We start from the raw sequence: 22,333 nt of genomic DNA, 5'->3' as shown, positions 1-22,333 counted from the left end.
TTGGTAATTTATTAGAGCACTTGTATTGTTGAAAATTGTATTGTTGAAAAGATAGTTTTTTTTTGGGTATTGAAGAGAGATACGAGTAATCCAGTCGAGATGCTCGGCCAGCTGGGCTCATCGTCACATCCAGAAGCCCAGCTACGATTGGAAGCGGCAGCTGGCGCGCTGCCAGAACGCAGCAAAACCCAACCACCGCGCCGCGCCGCTGCTCGTGCTCGGTGTTCCGCTCGTCATCCTCCACCGCCGGCCCGGCATTTAAACCTCCATTCCCGACCTCCGCCGCCTCCCCGTCCCCAATGCTCTCCTCCTCCTCCACCACCCTCCCGCCCGCCTCGCCCCTCCCCAGCCCGGCCTCCGCAAACCCTAACCCCCGCTCCCGCCTCCTCCGCCTCCCCGCCGCGCCGTCCGCGGTCGTGCGCGCGCGGGGGCGCCCCCCGATGGAGTCGGTCAGGGCTTCGGCCGCCGCTGGGGCGGGCGGCCCGGGAGCGGCGGCGGCTGGGGAGGTGGCGACGGAGCGGCTGGTGGAGGTGGCGCAGCGGGCGGCGGATGCGGCGGGGGAGGTGCTCAGGAAGTACTTCCGCCAGCGTGTCGAGATCATCGACAAGGAGGACCACAGTGCGTGCTATGTTTCCCTCTATTACCACGCATTCGTAATTTCGTTTGGCGTCCTGCTGGGGTTTAGGGGATAGCGTGCTGGTTGTTGACTCAGAGGCTCAGAGCATGCGTTGTTCTCTGCTCCTTGTAGAATAACAAGACTTAGGGCCTGTTTGGTATGGCCATGGAGCTGAACTCCACCAACGCCAAACAATTTTGTAGCCAAACAATCTAATTCCAAAACTCCATAGAGCTCCAAAACTCTGGAGCTGTGGTTCAAATTGGCTTGGAGTTTTGGAGCACCTCTTTTGCAGCTCCAGAACCATCAAATGTGGACCTAAACGTGGAGTTCAGGTGAAATTACCCACCTTTGCCACTGATTACATATGTACTGGTTCGTTTTCTTTTCCCCGACCCCGTCCGCCTCCTCCTACCCCGACTCCCTCCCATTCCATGCACGGTCCAAGGCGCCGCCGCCACATGCGTCGCCGTCGGTTGGGCCGAGCTCGAGCTGCCGGAGCTGGGCGCCGTCGGCCGCCCGACCTCCACCTCTGGCCCACGTGATGGCCACATGCCACCCGTGCCGAGTCCTTCGCTCGGCCTGCTGCCACACCCACGCCAGCAAGGTCTCCTCGATCTGCAAGGCGCCGCTCTCCCGAATTGTCAACGCCACTCTCTCGAATCATGTAGCTGTAGCGACTGTGTGAAATATGATATCTTGGTCTGTGCTTATCGAATTTTGCTTCGTTTCTTCGATGGATTAGACGATGGGGTGCTTGACGGCGTTGATGCAGTGAAACCGAGGGGCCGCGAGCCGCACTCGCGGACAGCCGCAGCGCACTCGCCCGACGGGGAATTTTCTCTTTATAATATATTTGTGTTTTATCTTTTCATGAACATTTTATTTTGTATGTATGGCAAGAGTAGTTGTAGTTACCGAGAATTTCTCTCATTATTGGTGCAGTTAATCAAATAAGGGGCAAAAAGGACAATCCATCCTCAAAACTCTCTTTTCTGGAGCTGGGGCACCCTCCATGCCAAACATCCCATCCATCCAGCTCCAACTCCACCCAGAGCTAGCTCCAGCTGGAGTTTTGGAGTGGAGCTGCTCCAGGCAGTGCCAAACAGGCCCTTAGTATATGTTGGTTCTACCTCACTCACAGATCCTTGATCACGTCCCTCAAACTCTCACTCCCACACACACACGCCTGGAGGTGGAAGATGAACAAGAAGAAGGAAAGAAGCACACTGGAGGATGGTGCTGCCTTAACCCTAAGCTGCAGCTGCTCTCTTCATATATATGCATCAACAAAGTCAAGGGAGAAGTACAAGTTATGGCTCCATAGCCACTACTACTACTGTTACTATTGCTACCATTACTCCACTACTTGTTACTGCTGCCATACTGCCACTAGCAGCCACTACTCTACCTACTGCCTGCTGACGCCAGACAATGACAAGGCATGGCCAAAAGAGAGCTAGAGTTCCTACTACTACCAGCATAATAGATGCAAGCTAGAGCAGGGGTAATTATCTAACAATTCTTCCCTAACTGCACTGCTCTTCCTTGATTTCCTCAACTCCTACTTGGTCTTCAACTCCCTGAGTCGAACACGGCCGAGAGGCTTGGTGAGGATGTCCCCGAGTTGCCGAGCAGTCTCGACATACTCGAGCTTTATGCGTCCTCCATCGACACAATCACAAACGAAATGATACTTGGTGTCGATGTGCTTGCTCCTGTCGTGGAGGACGGGATTCTTAGCTAAAGCAATGGCGGACTTGTTGTCCACCATGAGCACCGGAGCTCAAAGTTCTTACTTGACGATCTCCTGCAGCAACCGATGCAGCCATGTCCCTTGACAGCTCGTTGTTGCTGCTGCAATGTACTCTGCCTCGCATGTAGATAGAGCAACAACTTTCTACTTCTGCAACTGCCAAGTGATTGGGCAAGCTCCAAGCTTGAAGAGCACACCACTGGTGCTTTGTCGCCCATCAACATCTCCCGCCATGTCGCTGTCATTGAACCCAGTCAGCTCCAGCGTTGTTCCTTCTCCCCTGGGATACACCACTGCATGGCCGCAAGTTCCAGTGACATATTGCAACAGGTGCTTCGCAGCAGCTTGATGATCTTCCCTAGGGTCCTTCAAGAACTGGCTCACATAGCCCACAACAAATGCAATGTCAGGCCGGGTGTGCACCAGATACCTTAGCCCCTCCGACGATGCTCCGGTAGTGTGTTGCGTCCACCTTGGGTGCGCTGCTCTCCTTGTTGAGCTTCAGTCTTTCTTCCATGGGGGTTTGACAGCCCTTGCACTCCCCCATGCCACTGCGCTCCAGCAGCTTCCTAGCATAGGAGCTCTGGCACAACGTGATGGCGTTCTTTCCCTGCTCCACCTCTATGCCGAGATAGTAGGTGAGCAGGCCGAGGTCACTCATGCGGAACTTCTTCATCTCCGCCTTGAAGTCGTCAATGTCCCGCTGATCTTCTCTAGTCAGGATCAAGTCGTCGACGTACACTTCGATGACCAACCACCCGCGCGCTGTGGACTTGCCATAGAGCGCGTGCTCGGTGGCGCACTTGGTGAAGTCGAGGGACACCAACATCGTGTCCAACTTGGAGTTCCAGGCCCACGGTGCCTGCCGCAGCCCGTACAGGGCCTTGCGTAGGCGGAGCACCTTGTGCTCTTTGCCGAGGATGACGAAGCCCCGCGCCTGCTGTACGGACAGCTCCTCCATGAGCTCTCCTCGCTAATCCTTCGTCGCCACCAGGGCCAGCAGCAGGCGCACAGACTCCATGCGAGTCACTGGCGCAAAGACTTCTTCGAAGTCGATGCCTTCTCGTTGCACAAATCCTTTCGCGATGAGCCGGGCCTTGTGCCGCACGACCTCACTGCGCTAATTGCGCTTCACCTTGAACACCCACTTTAATCCGATCGGGCGGTAGTCAATTGGCGGATCCACGAGCTCCCAGGCCTCGTTCTCCTCAATTACCGTAATCTCCTCCAGCATTGCGGCCCGCCAACACTCCTCCTACATCGCCGCCGCAAAGCTGGATGGCTCCTTAGCGCTGCCCAGATGGAGCTCGAGGTCGTCCAGCACGTGGGCCACCTGCCCAGGCGGACCTTCGTCGCTGACGAGGTCATTCACCGTGTGGAATCGGAGTGGCTCGCCGTCGTAGCTGGCGTCGACATGAGGGGAGATTACCGGCGGGGGAGTTGCGAAGTGGATCCCCGCCGGTGTGCCTGGTGGAGCGGTAGTGTTTTCTTCCCCTGCTGGGGATTGGGGTGGTGATGGAGCTTCCCCTTTTCCAAAATAGGGGATGTCCCCCTTGGACTTTGTGCTCCTTCTTGGGCCAGCTCCCTTGCACCGGAGTACTCCGAGTACTCGACGATGAAGGAGTTGCTCAGTCCACTCGTCGGCGCTTCCCCGTTGCCAGACTCCACCGTGGTCCCAGCTTGCCGCCTTGTCGAAGACGACGTCACGCGAGACAACAACTTGCTGCGCCCACGAATCGTAGAGCCGGTACGCCTTACTCCCAGTTTCATACCCGAGGAGCACCATGGGCATGCTTTTGTCCTCCAATTTGGACAGGTTGGGCCTCGTCACTTCGACATGCCCAATGCACCCAAACGTCTGCAGGAAGGAGACATCCGGCTTCCTCCCGTGCCAAGCCTCGAACGGGGTCATCGTCTCCAAGCTCTACGTCGGCGAGCGGTTGAGGGTGAAGACAGCGGTGCTCACTGCTTCTCCTCAGAACGCCGCCGGCATCTTCTTTGCCTTGAGCATGCACCGAGCCATCCCGACGCCGTTCTGCTCCAGCGAATATGATGCCGTAAGATAGCGTTCTACCCGTTCTTCTGCGCAGTATCGCCCAAACTCGATTGAGGTGAACTCCCCACCTCGATCAGTGCGCAACACCTTTAGCTTCTCGCCTGTCTCCGTCTCCACCTGAGCCTTGAAGCTCTTGATCGCCTGCGACGCCTCATCCTTGCTGGTGAGCAACTGCAGCCACATGTAGTGGCTGCAATCATCCACAAGGAGGAGGAAGTACCGCCGGCCACCATGTGTCGCCGGGGTGATTGGCCCGCAGAAATCGCCATGGACCAGCTTGAGGCGATCCTCAGCGCGGTACAACGTCTTCTTCGGGAACGAGAGCCGCCTTAGCTTGCCGGCCAGGTAGCTGTCACACAGCTCCTCTGCGTGCGTGATCAGAGGAAGTCCACGCACCATGCAGCACTATGCCAGGCTTGTCAGCGCGTCGAAGCTGATGTGGCCGTACCGTGCATGCCACCACCACGCCTCGTGGTCGCGCTTTGCTGCCAGACAGATCGGGCGCGCGATGCGCAGCTCCAGGACATAGAGGCGATTCTTGGCATGGTGTACCTTGGGCAGCAGCTTGCGCTCGCGATTGAGGATGTGGAGGATACCGCCGTCGATCGGCACCTGGCAGCCCCGCTCGTCCAACTGGCTGATGCTGATGATGTTTTTGCGGAGCTTGGGGATGTAGTAGACATCCGTCGGTGCTCGGTGCTCCCCCGACTTGCAGTGGAAGAGGACTGTCCCACGACCACCAATGTCCACGGCGGAGTTGTCGCCGAACTTGATTGTGCCGATAACACCGGTGTCGAGCTCGGAGAAGGCCTCGCGATTTCCCGTCATGTGGTTGCTCGCGCCAGATTTGAGGTACCACAGCTCCTCTGCTTCGCCGCCTTCCTGGCCCAGATTGACCTACGCACGTGTTTCATCGAGCACAACGCGCGCGCTGGTCCTCCTCTGCTTCAGCGTTGATGGTGCACACCTGCGCCATCAAGAGTCCAGGCCCCTCGTCGTCATCCTGCGCAAGATGTGCACGCTCCTGCCGACGGGGCTCCTTGCACTCACGGGCCTAGTGCCCGGTTTTGCCGCAGTTGAGGCACCGGTCCTTGTCCGCAGCGCGACCACCACCGTTCTGGCCGCCGCCATCCACCTTCCGCCTCAGCTTGCCGCGGTGCTTGCCACGTGCTCCGCCTCCGCCGCCACCACGTGGAGCAGAGGATCCCTCCCCCTGCTTGTGCTGGCGAACGCGGGCCTTCCACTCCTCCGTGAGGAGTAGCTTGCCGCTGACGGTCGTCTGCGCGGGTGCCTCTGCGCGGTCCTCGACCACCTTTAGATGCCCGGTGACGTCCTCAATCGAGAGCGTGCTCAAGTCGAGCAGTGTCACAATCGAGAGCGCTAGCTGCGCGAATCGAGGCGGCGCGACGTGCGGGAACTTGGCGACCGCCTCCTCCTTGCTGATGGTGTCGCCCAATTTCCCCAACTGGCTCACCATTGTGGTGAGCCGCAGCGCGAAATCCTCGATGGCCTCGCCGTCACGGAATGCGACGGCCTCATACTCCCGCCGGAGCTGCTGCGCCTTAGCCTGGAGCACACGGTCACCACTTTGCCGCATGGTCTTGAGGCTCTCCCAGGCCTCCTTGGCGGTATCCTTCTCACCCAGCGTGGTGATGAACTCGGGCGGGACCGCCTTGAGGATGCCCTCCATGGCCATCCGGCCCTCCTGCTCATCGGCGGCACTCGTGGTCACCGCCGCCCACAGGCCCCTGGCCTGGAGCATCACCTTCATCATCACCGACCACTCAGCGTAGTTGGTATGCATGAGCATGGGGTACTGCGCACTGCCGATGTCTCTCATCGTCTTCTTGACGACATAAGTCATCGCCCCTTCCTGGTTGCCATCAGGAGGTGGGGGTGGCGCGCTAGAGGTAGACATGGTCGTACCAATTGTTGGTTCTACCTCACTCACTGATCCTTGATCAGGTCCCTCAAACTCTTACTCCCCCACACACACACGCCTGGAGGTGGAAGATGAACAAGAAGAAGGAAAGAAGCACACTGGATCTCTTCATATATATACATCAACAAAGTCAAGGGAGAAGTAAAAGGTATGGCTCCACAGCCACTACTACAACTGTTACTGTTGCTACCACTACTCCACTACTTGTTACTGCTGCCATACTGCCACTACTCTACCTACTGCCTGCTGACGCCAGACAATGGCAAGGCATGGCCAAAAGAGAGCTAGAGTTCCTACTACTACCAGCATAATAGATGCAAGCTAGAGCAGGGGTAATTATCTAACAGTATACAGTGACAAGTCTAGTTCTGTTGCAAGAGAAGGATACTTTGTTTCAAATCCTATGATGTTTAGAATGACAAGGCTTAGCATTTAGTGTACCGTGACGAGAGTCTAGTTCTGTTGCAAGAGGAGGATACTTTGTTTGAAAGGACTTTTAGAAGGGGATAACAGTTCGGGTGCTGATTGGGATAGGGGATCACAATTATTTGAAACTTTGCTGAATGATGGTCAATCCAATGATAGTTTGGATTGTATGAAATTACTTAAAGCACTAACTAATGGAGTGAGGTATTAATGATGTCCTTCAGTAGGACCTTTGCAAATTACTCAATTCATTAGCTGTGCCCTTGAGGGAACCTTCATTGGTTCTGCTGATGTCCTGACTGGAGAATTCAAGGGTTCTAAAGCCCTTTCTGATTACGTCCTTGTATAGTTATGTTTTTACCTTCAAGTCCAGAGAACTGGTAACAGAATTCTACCTGAGGGGGTGTGTGCACGTGGGCTTGGGTGTGTTGTATTCTTTGGGTTCTTTTTTCTTAATGCAATGATACACGGCTCCCTGCGTATTCGAGAAAAAAAGTCCAGAGAACTGTTAGGGACTGACTGGGAGCGTGATTGACTGTTGTAATCAAAGTAAATTACTCTTTTGAATGTTAAGCCCAGCATTGTGAAGTTCTAATCGAGACAATAATATATACTCGTAGAATTGTACAACTCCCTTATCAACTCATTCTGCAGAACTGTGTCACAGCACCAAGTCAATTTCATCAATTGACTGACTTGGGTAGGTTGAGTTTGGTAATTTTGTTTAATTTTTTTTTGCCTCTTTGGCAAGCTACTGATACAGCTCTCTCTATCTTCATCCAGACACTGAAAATCTAATTTCCATACCAAATGTGCATTGGGCCACTAGAACTAGGATGCGGAACGTTGGGGCTTGGTTGATTTGCCCTGATTCATGCACACATACTCTCCAGCTAACTGATTTATTTGAGCTTGTCTCCTCCCCACGCCTTTAGTTTTGCATTGCTTTCAGGCCTTCATACTCAAGCTTAGGTGCGCTTGTGCTATTGCTCCCTACCTTTCCCATATACAGTGCTAATGAGTAAAAACTACGGATTCATGGTTCATCACTTTGTGATCCATTCCATGCACACATAGATGTTGGCAAAATCATTTTGTTTTCTATTCTTCTACCTCCATTTTTAGCATCAATGATGCGAGTGCAACATTGGATCATTGGGCACAGTAATATTGACACTATGCATTCTCTGCAAGAAAGTATCATCTGGTGTAACTCATTCCAAAATCAACAAAGTATTGAGCACTCATTGCAGTTGATACCTTTGTGCACCTATGTGTTCCTTGGAAATTTGTTATGAAACATAGGAAGAACACACCAACATCAATAAGTACTTTATAATAGCACTGGGCTGATTCCAGGGTGTCTTGAAACCAACTATCCCTATTGACTAATTTGATAAGGTCAAAGGATACTTGCCTTGGACTCAATATAATATGTTAATGATATTTGTTGGTTTTGAACTTATGGACTTATTCAATACGGTCCAGGTCCTGTTACCATTGCAGATCGAGAAGCAGAAGAAGCAATGGTGTCAGTTATACTGAAGAGCTTCCCTACACATGCCATGTGAGATTGCTTTGCTTGTGTTGTGCTTACAATGTTCTGTTCACTTTTGAGGCACCTTGAACAATACAATTACAACATTTACTTTAATCATGCAGTTTTGGTGAGGAGAATGGTTGGAGATGTGCGGAGGATTCTGCTGATTATGTTTGGGTTTTGGACCCAATAGATGGAACTAAAAGTTTCATAACTGGTAGTGAATCTTTAATCATATTATGACTGAGCAAATTAAATGGAGCTTAACTATAATGACTGCTAATTGATTATTTACAGGCAAGCCTCTTTTTGGTACTCTTATAGCGCTTCTGCACCACGGGAAGCCGGTACACTAGTTTTCTCTTGCTCATGTCCAACTGCCTTTGTTTTCCTTGGTGTTTTACCATTTCTTAATTCTTTTTGACCACTATATAAGCGATCATAGCATTATATGTGTATATAATGACTGTTAGTTATATCAACAGTAACTAACTTTATATGGTGTTTTGATGCAGCTTCTCTAAATCATTAGTTATTTTAATCATATCTTTGTAAGAAATTTCTTGAAAAACTCTTTTTGTGGGCATCTTTTCTAATTGAGGTATTTCATGTTGCTATTTGCTTAGTTAGGCTTGACTTTTTCACTTCCTTTCCATAGGTTATTGGTGTAATTGACCAGCCAATCATGCAAGAACGATGGATTGGGGTGGATGGGAAACAAACAACTTTGAATGGACAAGAAATATCTGTTCGTTCTTGTAATTTACTAGCACAAGCTTACTTGTATGTATATTGTTTTTTAGTATTTAGATGCCATTTGGTTACAAATCTTTACATTCTTGAATAATATATTACAATGTAACCATTCAGTGTTGTGCATATGACAGATATACAACAAGCCCACATCTCTTTGAAGGAGATGCTGAAGATGCATTTATTCGTGTAAGAAATAAGGTATGGGCATTGCATATCTTGCTCAATTCAATTCCTGCAATTGTCAACATTACTCACATGCATTTTGCCATATCTATTGCCAGGTGAAAGTCCCACTTTATGGTTGTGATTGTTACGCTTATGCTCTTCTGGCTTCTGGTTTTGTGGATCTTGTTGTTGAATCAGGTTTGAAGGTATGATTACCGTCTTGTTAGATTTTGTCTTCAATTCAGAGTTTCTTGTTTTCTATTGTTTCTGACTGCTCAACGAGTGAACACACCAAAATCAAGCAAATAGAGTCGGTTTTGACTAGATTGTTTGCATGCCAGTTTTAGAGAGCTAATGTCTGATTTGTTAGCAAGATAGAATTACTTAATGCTTTGCTTGAATGGACTTGACGACCATGCATACATAAATCTTGAACGCTCAAGTCATCTTAAGGACATTCAAGTTTAATCAAAACCAGTGGGCATCTGAATTTCGAATGTGTTTGGTTCATTATTATCTGGATTGATGTTTTATGCATACCATATTGAGCAATCCTGCATGAATAGCAGACTAGCAGCAAGCCTGAAAGTTCTCTTCCTCTTTTAGTCTTATCTGTGTGGTAGATATTGCTTTACGGGACTGTAAATAACCACCAGAACTATCTTAATTCATGATAAAGAACGGAAGTTCATAAAGTAATTTTCTGAAGTTGCATTTGACTTCACATGCTACAATCTTGGGGGAAGAAAAAAAGAGGTCATATGCGGGTTTTTTTATAATGTTACGTGTCAGCTGTTGCGTGTTGCTGAACTAAAAAACAGCAGCCAATTTGACATACATGTACTGCCTGGATGAATGAAAGTTACATACTATGGTAATTCATTGTGTTGGTGCAGCCATACGATTTCCTCTCCTTGGTACCTGTCATTGAAGGAGCTGGAGGGTCAATAACTGATTGGAGGGGGGACAAGCTCCATTGGCCTGTCACTGCAGAATCACGGCCCACAAGTATATTCTCCATTCTTCCCATTAAGATTGATGAAGTTCTTTTTTGTTGTCTATGGGTCCTTTCTACGCAGCCTCAATCCTACAGCAGAACACTGTGGCCTCATGTGAACATTGATCTTGTTTCAGTGATTTGATACGATTATCAACCTGTGTGCCAACATGCACCACACCAAAAAAGTTGTCCTATTGTCACTTCAATCATGCAACTTACTGCTTTTGATGAGCATATCTTCAGTTCTTCTCACACTGCATTGTTGGTTCCTTTTGCAGGTTTCAACGTGGTAGCAGCTGGAGACGCCTGTGTCCACAAACAGGCTCTTGATGCACTGCAGTGGCGCTAGCCTGCTGCTTAGATAAGCCCTATACAATTTGCAGGTGATATAACCAACAATAAGCTTCGCCTGTATGCTGCCCCCAATCGGCTGGCCCTGCCCTAATAATCCACAGCATGGCTGTAAACTATGAAGGAATTCCGTTGCACCTTGCAGTGCTTGGAGAAGCTTGATCAAGAGCGTGTTTCGTGTTGCTTCTCCCCTGGCTTATCTGGTGCTGCACGCTGGTCGAATTGCGAGCTAAGATGATTTCCAGGTCTGGTTTGAACTTTGAACCGTGCCAAGGCATATGTTAGCCTGGATTTGGGAGTGATGCTTTTCTGACTTGACTGACCCCTGCGTTGAGCCTCGCCAAATGGCAGCTATCTGTTGAAGAATTGTGAGACTAGTTGTAAATTTGGCCGATCGGGTTGAAGATTTGTCAGTGACAGGTTAGATGCCAATGTGTGAAACCAAATACTGGTGCAGCGTTCCTCAGAAAGGAGGAATAAAAAGTTAATGCAGAGAATCAATACTGATACGTGGTATAGGTGATAGTTTCTGAAATAAAAACCTCCCACCAGTCAAAAATATGTGATGCGGTTGACTTTTTATGGTCTTCACGTAATCACGTTTCAACTTTAGCCACCATTTTTTGTTCTTTTTAGAATGTGAAGGTACTTTATTAGACAAATCTACATACTTTTTTTGTACTTTTGAAGTAAATATAAATATTTTCAAACTATTAATTTAACGTTAAGTTTTAAAATATCATGACCAGATTCGAGTCAAAGCGTCAAGTATTTATGACAGGAGAAAAATACAAGATAGTAGCACCATGATTCAACTTGGAATGGAAAAAGGGCACCTGCCCAGATGGGTCAAATGGACCGACCATTTTTAAGCGAGGCGGTTGACTGGTATGGTCGTGATCGCCACAAAAATGTACTACACGCCATCAGGCAGCATATAAGAATAACAAGTTACGCGGAATCTAATTCTAGACAAAGTGAAGACAGGCTAGAGATACACTAATACACATCGCCAAAACAGGGTGAGAAGCACGTTTGATCTCAGCTACGATTCAGCATTTCCACGGACGAAGTTAAGAAATATTGTCGCCGATGTTAGTGTAGAATGTTCTGTACTTTTTGCAATTCGGAATTTTTTTTAAAAAAAATTTCATGTTTGGACCCTTGGGGATGTAAACTCAACTTTGGACACTGGGGTCGGTATTATGACTCACGGTGCCGATCTAACATGTCTCGGCACTGTGACTCATGGTGCCGAGGCGTGTTCCCTCTTGTCGGCGCCAACTCAGCTGCCTTGTGCAACAGGGGAAGACACCTCGGCACCATAAGTCACGGCGCCGAGATGTTTTAGCTCGGTGCCGTGAGTTATGGTGCCGACCCCTAGGATCCAAAGATAAGTTTATCTCACCCAGAGATCCAAACATGAAAATTTTTCAGAAAAGGGCCAAAATGCAAAAAAATCGGTAGAATGTCAGTGTTGGGTCGCCTTCTACAATTCGATTTTGCTATATACCAAGTGGAGGGCAATCAAGTTTTAGGAGCGCATCTTCGAAACTGCTCGTGGTGACTACTTCCCAACGAGTTGATGTGAAGGATTACTTCCCGGTGGCGTATCTCAGCATCTGCACTGCGGGCTTCTGCATGGCAACAATTTTTGATCGGCTACGTCGAACAGATCCAATTAGAATTTGGGCTGATCTGGATAACCCTGCATGTGATACTTTCGGCACTGGTCCCACTTTGGCATGCACTCTTTTAAATTTCTTGTTTCAATTTGTTATTGTTGCAGTAGCTATCGTATGCTATTTGTTTATCAATGCAAATATCATGGATCATTCTCCTATCTTTATCATGCTTTTATTTAATATTTCATATTAAAATAAATCGTGGATTGCATCTAATTCCAATAATTGTTGCGGGCCTAGCATAAAATATCCATGCATGGTTCCTCTCCCTACCTCATGCTCATTATCTATTTTCCCCCTGGTTGGTAATAATAGGAGCGGTGCAAATAATCTGCGCATCTTTCATCATCTCCAGAAACTTAGCAAACTGTGAATGGGGCCAGTGCGTGTGAACGGAAGGGTTCATCAAGCCATTTTAACCCCAAAACAAAATAGGAAGAGGGGTACTTGACTAATAGGGGGCAATTGTCCTTCTTTTACTTTATCCTTCCTTTCTTTTTAGAAAAAAAAGTGTTAGACAATACAACAAACTAATGGCATGCGCGGAAAGCCTTTTACTTATGCTCCTGGACTCTGGAATCATCACATGATAACGTGGGAAAGGACAAGAGAGTAGGTAGGTCTTCAGCCGGAAATGACAATCCTTTCAACTGTCTGTACAAAATATTTTGTACGAATGCACATCTCGGCCGTCGGGTGCTTTGTCGACCCTATTTCGGAATGCGAACTTCTGGTTCCGGCGAACGAATAATTAAGACGGTACTCCCCAGGCGGAGTGTTTCACGTGTTAGCTGGCCCCTCATCCGCGTAGTCATACTTTTGGAGAACTTCCAACTATCAAAGGTGTGGTGATCGCATTTGCGGAGCAGCTTCCTTCGAGATGCCTTTGACCCGGAACCTTAAGGCCTATTTGGATGTATTTGGATGAGGGGACTAAAGTTTCCCGTCACATAAGATATTTGGCACCAATTAGAAGTATTAAATATAGATTAATTAAAAAATTAATTGTATAAATGGAGGCTAATTCACGAGACGAATTCATTAAGACTAATTAGTCTATAATTTGACCATGTTGTCAGCAAATATGTGCTAATGATAAATTAATTAGGCTTAATAGATTCGTTTCTTGAATTAGTCTTTATTTATACAATTAGTTTTATAATTAATTTTTATTTAATATTTTTAATTGGTGTCCAAATATTCAATATGACCAGACGAAATTATACTCGGACGCATCCAAACATACTCTAACTCTCCTCGGTGCGTGGTGATGGTCCTCCACTCCCTACCGCTCGATTTTCAAGCACGGGAGCGGGTCAGGGAGGAGTGGACATACCGGTGCGGAGTCATGTGACATGTTTCTGGGTCCTTGAATAATTCTGACTGAATTCTCATGTGGATTGCATGCCAAGTTTCTCTACAAAATATGTGAATACAACGTAATTATTCATTTAGCAATGTTCGAATCTGCTTAGGATTGTAACAAAGGTTTACAACTGATGGTAATGATGAGTTGATATCATCTTGCACTGCAGATGAATAAAGATGAGCAGCACAATGACGTCAATTAAGACACAAGCCGAGGATGGCAACAAAACAGAGCTTGCAGTCTGTTTTGAATGGCATAGCGATGGTCACTGTATTGCAATTTCGCAATAACTAATGTGTAAGGATAACATGGCAGGAATGAGTAGTCAGATTTTTTTTAAACCTTGTTCAGCAATTCATGTACAGCGGGTAATTTTCTTTTAACCCTAGCATCTTTGCATGATTGGTGCTACGCTGTCATGCTTGAAAAGACAACTGAAAAAGGAGCTCTCCAAATCGTCGATAGAGACATGGGCAGATATATCAATGTAAAGCTGAATGGTAGCAACTTCCAAGCCACCCCTACCAATCATCCACACCCACCCTCCAACAACTGACGGTAACAAAGGCCTAAGAAATACCATCAGCTGATATCATCTTGATATTGTTTACGTGTACAAGATATCAACTGATGGTAACAACACTGTCTCACTACACTATTATTTTTATTATACACTATGTGTGGTGCCACCACGTGGAACATTTTTGTTATACCATGTGGAGCATCTTTCTGGTGTAACCCTGTTGTGCAAATGCTCTCTGCAAGTGCCAATCTTTGTCCTGATCAGGGAGAGGAGGGCTTGTTCTCGAGCTCGATGGGTAGGCCGTGCAGCGGCGACGGCATGGGGTCCCTGACGAAGGTGTCCTCCTTGCAGCAGAGCTTCCACCGGAACCGCCTGACCAGGTAGTGCATCGTCACCAGCGTCTCGATCCTGGAGAACTCCTTGCCGACGCAGATCCTCGGGCCGCCGCCGAACGCCACGAACGAGCATGGCGGGGCCGTCGCCGACGGCTGGTCCTCGAACCTGGACGGGTCGAACTTAGCCGGCTCGTGGAACATGGCGGCGTCCATGTGCGTCGCGCTCGCCACCCAGAACACCTGCCATCCCTTGGGGATGAGGTACCCGTCGAACTCGGTGTCCTGGATTGCTCGCCTGAAGTTGCCGAACACGGGAGGCACCAGGCGGAGGGTCTCCAGCGCGACGCGCCACGTGAACTTCATCTTCGCCAGGTCGTCCCATGTCAGGGCCTCTCCATCGCCCTTGTTCTTTGCGATCTCGTCGTGCTCTGCGCCGCCACCGGTAGCCATGGCGTGGTCAGAGCCCTCAAAACAGAGTGGAGACGTGTTGGAATGGTGCGTTCTAGTTGGGTTTCTTACCTTGGACCATGGCGGCGAGGGTGTCCGGGTCGTTGGCGAGGTGGCGGACCATGAACGTCATGAGGATGGACGAGGTGTCATGGCCGGCGACGAGGGTCACCACGGAGCTGTCCACGATCTCCTCCTCGCTCAGCTGCGGCGCGCCGCTGTCGTCGGTCAAACTGAGCAGGCACGCGATGAGGTCGCTGCTCCTGGAGGCCTCGCCCCGCTCCAGCTTGACCTTCGTCTCCCGCATGATCCCGGCGATCACCCGGCGAGCGCTGGCGCTGGCCTTCAGGCTCCGGCGGAACGCCGTGAATGGCAGGTCCATGGGGACGGCCCACACGCCATCCATGACGTGCTCGAAGTCGCCGGCGAGGGCGTCGCGGACGGCGCCTCGCTCGAGGCCGAAGAGCAGCAGGGAGATGATGTCGAACGTGAGCCTCTTCATCAGCGGCATGACCATGACGGTGGCCCGGCCGGCCCAGCTCTCGTCCAGGTGGTGCCGCACCTCGCCGTCGATCTTGCCCACGTACATCCGCAGCATGTCCGGCTTGAGGAACTCGGCCAGCGCGCCGCGGATGCGCTTGTGGTCGGCGCCCATGAGCTCCAGGATGTTCTTCTCCCCCAGGATCCTCTGCACGGACCGCGGCTGCTGCATCGCCAGCGCGCCGCTGAAGAAGACGAACTTGTTGGCCGCGGGCCCCGTGAGGAGCACCGTCGGCGCGCCGAACAGCGACAGCTTGGACACCGGGCCGTACCTGTCGACCCGGTCCTGGACCCACCGCTCGGCGGTGTTGGCGCGCATGGCGCGGAGGAGGCCGAGGCTCTGGCCGATCACCGGCAGGCCCAGGGAGCCCGGGGGCAACTTGGCCGTGCCCGGCCGTGGCTTCCTCGCTCTCGCTAGGAGGTGGAGGAGCACGGGCAAGGCGATGGCCATGAGCGCTAGGAGGAGAGAGAAATCCATATGAGAAATTGGAGCCGCGATGGAGAGGACTGACACGGAGAATGGCCTTTGTAGGCTTGTACCGTAGGCTCGTAGCATTTTTTTTGAGGGTCAACATTAGGGGAGAGAATCCCCCGCCTGATTTCATTGATAGCGGTAGGCTCGTAGCATGACTCCTGTTGCAGCTTGCTTATCTGATTTCTTGTTAGGATTTCCTCCGGATTGTTAACTTTTTTATTAGGAACTAAATGAGAGCGTACCGCATTGTTGAGGATCTTGAAGATTCCGTGGGAGGAGGAGACAGAAGGACTTCTGTGACAACCTCTGGCAAACTGGCTATATATCGCAAGACCGGGCTCAATTTGCAACTGGGCTTCATTTCCTGAGCCCAGCCCAGCCAGACCGGTCTCAAGTCTCAACAATAGTTTCGCAGTTCGCCACTTCGCCTCCGCCGGTGTTACCGCTCCGGGGCTCCGGCCGAGCACTCGGATCCACGGCCAGGAAGCGCGGCAGCCGCCGCGCTCCTCTGAAGTCTGAAGCACGCGTCGCCCAACGAACTTGCTGACGGCTTTCCCTCAATGCGCCTCTGAATTCTGAATATCACCGCCGCCACCGCGTCATTTTTCGTTCACTTTGCCATACAGCAAAATTGTTTTTGATGGATCTACCCATTGTTTTCTAATAAATTTGTAGAATCTTTGACTTGGTTCTGTCTATTTCTAAACGCATAAAACAGTGCTGGCGATGCACCATCTCTTGAACCGAAATAAGCTGACAGAATGCTGAACGGAAAACGTGTAGTTCAGTACACACAGTATCCTATTCGGTTGCAAAGTTTCAGATGCTTTGCTTCTGGGGCATGGCCAACCATTTCACTCACTGCTGCAGCTGCACTACTTGCCATGTGTGTTTTGCTGCTCTGAATTCTGAACCTCGACTCACCGTTCTGTACTAAACTTGAATTCGATGTTTATTGTAATCGTAACCGTCCTTTACTCATTTCTTTTTCAATAACGTTTGTACTTCAAGAAGAGAAGAGTTTCATTCTCTGGCCATATGTCTGAACCTGAGCAATCTTTTTTCCCTGACAAGGATTAGTATATGCTTAATAATTACTAGCAATAATGCCCGTGCGTTGCAATGGGAGAAACAAAATTCCCACGAGCCCGGAGGCCCAATAAACGTGTACTCATATTATAGCTTAATTTATGTCCCACATAAAATAGTTGAAAAATGGTATTAAATTATACACAAACAATTTGAAGAGACATCATTATCAAAATAGTAGTACAAATCACGCCTTTGCTCTTTTCCTGCAAGAATTCCTACAGTTAGCATATACATGGACTTTAGCCGTATTGTTCATATAAAAATTGGATTTCGAATATGAATATTCAATGTTTATTTATCCTCCGTATCCTTTTCCACTTACCCAAATTCCAAATCTGAGCTTCTGCTCAAATGCTCAGACCCTGGATCAATTTCAAGTACTCTATAAGAGCACAAATTCCTATCCTTTTTATTCTATCGTCGGAAAATCCTTTTCATGGTTTATGATGGTATTATTTCTAGCTCCATGAATTAATTTTTATTATTTTCTAATTTGTTTCAGAAAGAAATGCATACCTATCTTAACGTACGTGAAGGCACATATATATGGATGATGTCATGCTGACATAAAGACACAATCTATGCACACAGCTCTCTCAGCAGGCCCAGCCCACTTGTTTGATCCAATGTCGAGCTACTGGTTTTGGTGTCCTTGCCTGCGGCTTGTGTGATCCACCCGCATGGCCTGGCCCAGCATATAGCGTCGCGTGTGTTGCTGTTGCTGTGCAGCCTGTGCGGGATTCGGATGCGGGAGCCGGCCCAATGTCAGGACCGCAGGAGTCCGTGTGCGCTGCGGTACGCGAGCTTTTCCTTCCAGCGCGCCAGTTTTGCGCCGAGGATTCCGGTTTTCTCCGGTTCACGCGAAGGTTGTTGGATTCTGCGGTTTTGTAGGCCAGGCACGGGTTCCATACGGTTTCGGACCCTCAGTAACCGGTTCTTGCGAGGGTTGACGGACCAAAAGTCAACAACAACAGAAACAGTCCGCTTTTTATAAATACTACTTCCTCTGAGCCGACCGTGCCGGATTTACGGAGCAAGGAGGCCAAGGTACTCCGCTGTGAGAGGCTTGAAGACGCACGGCTCGTCGGACTCGAGCGCCGCTGCAAGCCGTGGCCACAGGAAGGCGCTAGCGATCCACGACCCGTCACCATCGGGCCGCGCGGTGATCTGCACGTACCCCGAGCACAGCCTCGCGGTCGGCGAGGTCGTCGGCATCGCCATCGCGGCGTGGCCGAGGCCGAAGTCCGTGTCCACCGGGAACGAGGTGAACGCCGTCACGCTCAGCGTCGGGCTGCCCAGCCCGAGGCTCGCCGTCTCGACGTACCGGTCGGCCTTGTGCTCCTCCACCCAGTCCACCAGCTCCTGGAAGTGCTCGTCGTACACCGGCGCCGCGGTCGCCTCGCCCACCATGGCCGCCACGTCCGGTAGCGCCATCCGCCGGACGTCGTCCACGCCCGCCTCTCTGATGGCGGACGTGGTGACGTTGCCGATGTAGCTCCGCATGGCGGCCCGGAGCTCCGGCGGCTCCGTGAGCCGCCGTCTCCCGTCCACCCACCATTGCATGCGGCAGCGCGCGTCGGCGGCGCCCACGACGCCCGCGAGGGCCTTCCAAAGGTAGGCAGACACTGCCCGGAACCGTGTTGCGCGCTCGCCGCCGTCGTCCCAGCTCGCCGCCTCGCGCAGCCGGGCGACGTCGGACGCCTCGATGTAGTAGAGGCGCTCGACGGAGCTCTGCTCGGCGGTCAGGACGTTGACCTGGCGCTCGGCGTCCAGCGGCGTGAACGCCTTGTTGAGCGAGGCGCTGTAGGACGGCGTCGCGCGCGGCCGGAAGACAGAGCGGTCGTGGTTTGGCCGGGAAGCGGCGGAGAGCGTCCCTGACCTCGCGAGCTCGGACCAAGCGCTGACGAGCATGCTCAGGGCGCTCCCGTCCACGAGGACATGGTTGGTGCACCACGCCACGGCGAAGCCGCCGCACGCGAACGACACCAGCTGCACCGACAGCGCCATGCCCTCGCCGTACGGCTGCTGGACCCGCCGCGCCGACGCGGTCATCGTGCCGTAGTCCAGGCTCGCCAGGGCCACGCCGGCCTCCCCGACCACGAGCTCCGCGCCTCGGTTGTTGCAGTGGAACTCGGGGAGGCCGGAGCTCGGGTTGGTAGCGATGCGGCCGGCGAACGGGAAGAAGTGGTTGAGGAACGAAGGTAACCCAGCCTCGAAGGTTTCGACGACGGCATTGAAGTCGCCGTTGGGCGGCCGGGGGTAGATACAGAACATGGATGTCTGTATGGTCTGCGGGATGAGGTCGAGGTTGGAGACGGCGAGGACGTGTGGCTTGATGGAGGAGTCGGAGGCCTTCACGAGGCGCCGGCTCACGACTCGGACATGCAAGTCGTAGCTGCCATTAACGCCAGCCATTCTGCTGCTGCTTGATGGACTACTACTGATTGTCTGGTAGCTTTGCTCTTTGTGGCAACAAGTTTATACTACGGTGCAAGTTTCTTAGAGGCATGTGTAGTGTGTGTGGATATCGATGAAAGTCAACGGAATCTTTTGTTTGAAATGCACGGCTCTGATGCTGCTAGGATAAAGACAACTCAAAACTCCTAGGTAATTGAATCTTACTCCCCTGTCTTACTGTCTATCTACTCCTATTATATAAAGTTATATAAATAGAGCAAAGCTATACTATTTTGAAAATGCTATCTAAGTCTCTATCTCTACCGTTTCTAAAGCGAGCAATGATTCCTTGATCCGTTGATTGGAATCCGGACAAATCAACTGGAATCCCAATCAGAACCCGAACAAATCAATCGGAATCCTAGTAGGAACCCGAACAAATCAATCGGAATCCTAGTAGGAACCCGAACAATCAATACCTTACGCGGTCATGGCGCGGCATGTACACGGAGTGAAAGAACAAAAAGTTGGTGGTCCTATGTAGGTCCGGGTAAAATTTGTATTACCCATAGCAAAGCACGGGCACTTAAGATCTAAAAGGTTATTATAATATATTACTTCCTAAGAGGTAATAGGAGAAATATATATTTATATAATTTTTATTTGAAAAAGAAAAATAGACAAATATATTGTGATTAGATTTATTGGGCCCAATACTCTTATCTTGCTATTATTATCCGAAATCAGAAGTTGGCGTGCACGGTGGACGCGCGAGGAGCCGAGGATCGGAGGCTCCGTTTTCCTGGCCAACACGGCCCCTGGTGGTGACGGACCGTGTACACGAACGGCCTTGCGGCCATGGCGCTGACATGCTCTACAGCGGCTCGGGCGCGTCCACGACGTCGCGCGTGCTGCGACGCGAATTGTGCACGATCTGCAAGCTGTAGTTCGAGGCCATGGCGGCCTTGCCGGAGTACTGCCCGGGGGTCCATCACCCTGGATGCATACGCATATACGTGCAGTAACACGTCGTCAGCTTTTTAACCGTGACTAGCTTAGCTAACTATTCCATTACGCGTCGGAAGGAAAGGAAGCCGCCGATCCTGTGAGGGACCGGCGCAAATGGCGGCGTTTCTCTATTTTATTATTTTAATTATTAAATTGTTTCGTCTAATCTAACAATGTGATTTTTCCGAGGTATTATCTCCTACTCCCTCCGTCCTAAATTATCAGTTGTTTTGACTTTTCTAAATTCATAATTTTTACTGTACATTTACAAATATACCATGTCAGGTATCAGGTGCATAACGAAGTCCATAAATCTAGAAAATTCAAAACGATTAATAATCTGAGATAGAGGAAGTAGGAGGTAATTAGAGTACTGTAACAGTGCTAGGCCAATATCCTAAATATACTGATAGTCAAAGTTCAAACACGATTGATTATGGGCAACGCAAATGACACTTATTTGTAACAAGTGGGAATATTATCTTAACAAAGAGACAAGTTGTATGGTACATATAATACTTTGCTTTAAAGTCAAAGGAATCCTTGGCACTAATAAAACTGTTGCATGTCGCTAGGAATGATACTCCCTTCATTCTACAAGTGTAAAGGATTTTGAATTTTTTCTAAGTTAAACTATTTTAATAAATTTGATCAAGTTCAACATAGAGAATAATAACATTTATGATTGAGGACACTAGTCCTCAACTTTAGTGGGGTAAAGGTAGAGGAGCACAATAATTCTTTCAATGTGATTTGCGCCAATACTCTCGCATTGGCTGTTCATTTGAATCGACTTACTCTAGCAGTTGCATTGTACGAACTATAATTCCTGCGTCTACATGTGCATTCCACTTTTATCCTCGTGTCATGTAAAAAAGTTAACCTGTAGATACTATTTTATAGCAGTAAGGATTATAAGTATTGTCTGAGCCTACTTAGAATTAATGTGGCACTAATTCTACTAGAAAAGAACACTCACCTTTCTTCAGGGCTGACATGGACTCGTGCTACGGATGTACCAGCTGTGATACATCTGTAATACCCCACATCCAAAAATATTTACAACCCAGCTTAGCACCTCTTTTATATTTTATTAAAATGATTAACATGAAGGTGCTATATTTGAAAGGATAAGGATTATAAGTTGGTCGGAACCTACTTAGACTATCATGATTGGACTAGTTCCTTCATATTAGAATATATGAACCACACGAACCGATACCATTACACTGATGGGGCAACGTTCCTATATAGCTTCTAGCAACCCGTTTCTTATATGGCTCCTGGTGCTTGCTGGAGATTTGTGTCCCCTCTATTCCTCGCTCACACTTGGTCACATTCACCGCTCGGAAGGGGTGGGAGCTGGGCGGGAGCAGCTCGGCGATGTGAGGTCACCGCCGACTGCGGTTGGTGATCGAGGATGGCGGCTGGAGGTTAGAATTTGGGAGGCTCCTCCAATGCCATCAACCATAAATATAGATGGTGTTTGGATTCAAGGGTTAAAATTTAGTCCTGTCACATCGGATGTTTGGATGCTAATTAGAAATAGTAAACGGAGGCTAATGATAAAACTAATTGTATAAGCTTAGGGCTAATTCACGAGATAAATCTATTAAGCCTAATTAATAATAATAATAGATTTGTCTCGCGAATTAGCTTAGGAATTATGCAATTAGTTTTGTTACTACTCTATATTTAATATTTCTAATTAGCATCCAAACATTTAATGTGACGGGGCTAAACTTTGTTGGGTATCCAAACGGGCCCTTAATCATATCGCTGATTGGTACGTGGTTCAGCCATCTCACAGCATTAATGATTAATTAGTAACCTTAACGAGAGCCCGAGGTCATA

At 49.5% G+C, this 22,333-nt stretch overlaps 3 protein-coding genes across 3 annotated transcripts; 1 reads left to right on the top strand and 2 right to left on the bottom strand.

The window, feature by feature from the left end:
- The first annotated feature begins 171 nt into the window (after positions 1 to 171).
- LOC112894336 (bifunctional phosphatase IMPL2, chloroplastic) lies at positions 172 to 11,117 on the top strand. The gene is made up of 9 exons (XM_025962003.1): positions 172 to 618; positions 8,285 to 8,363; positions 8,459 to 8,553; positions 8,634 to 8,683; positions 8,995 to 9,119; positions 9,224 to 9,290; positions 9,374 to 9,463; positions 10,154 to 10,265; positions 10,536 to 11,117. The coding sequence occupies exons 1-9, from the start codon at positions 300 to 302 to the stop codon at positions 10,604 to 10,606; spliced, it is 1,008 nt and encodes a 335-aa protein (XP_025817788.1). The 5' UTR covers positions 172 to 299; the 3' UTR covers positions 10,607 to 11,117.
- A 3,000-nt stretch (positions 11,118 to 14,117) lies between these two features.
- On the bottom strand, positions 14,118 to 16,086 carry LOC112894055 (taxadiene 5-alpha hydroxylase-like). Its single transcript, XM_025961628.1, has 2 exons — positions 15,040 to 16,086; positions 14,118 to 14,948 (listed from the first exon to the last, which is right to left on the bottom strand). Exons 1-2 carry the CDS (start codon positions 16,061 to 16,063, stop codon positions 14,446 to 14,448), a joined length of 1,527 nt encoding a protein of 508 aa, XP_025817413.1. The 5' UTR covers positions 16,064 to 16,086; the 3' UTR covers positions 14,118 to 14,445.
- A 2,014-nt stretch (positions 16,087 to 18,100) lies between these two features.
- LOC112891458 (putrescine hydroxycinnamoyltransferase 3-like) lies at positions 18,101 to 19,502 on the bottom strand. The gene has a single exon (XM_025958336.1). It carries the CDS (start codon positions 19,487 to 19,489, stop codon positions 18,101 to 18,103), a length of 1,389 nt encoding a protein of 462 aa, XP_025814121.1. The 5' UTR covers positions 19,490 to 19,502.
- Between the last annotated feature and the right edge of the window lie 2,831 nt (positions 19,503 to 22,333).

The sequence above is a fragment of the Panicum hallii genome, chromosome 5 (assembly GCF_002211085.1).
Source record: "Panicum hallii strain FIL2 chromosome 5, PHallii_v3.1, whole genome shotgun sequence".
Lineage (NCBI taxonomy): Eukaryota > Viridiplantae > Streptophyta > Magnoliopsida > Poales > Poaceae > Panicum > Panicum hallii.
Note: the sequence above shows the minus strand (reverse complement) of the source record. Positions and strands in the feature narration are given on the sequence as shown.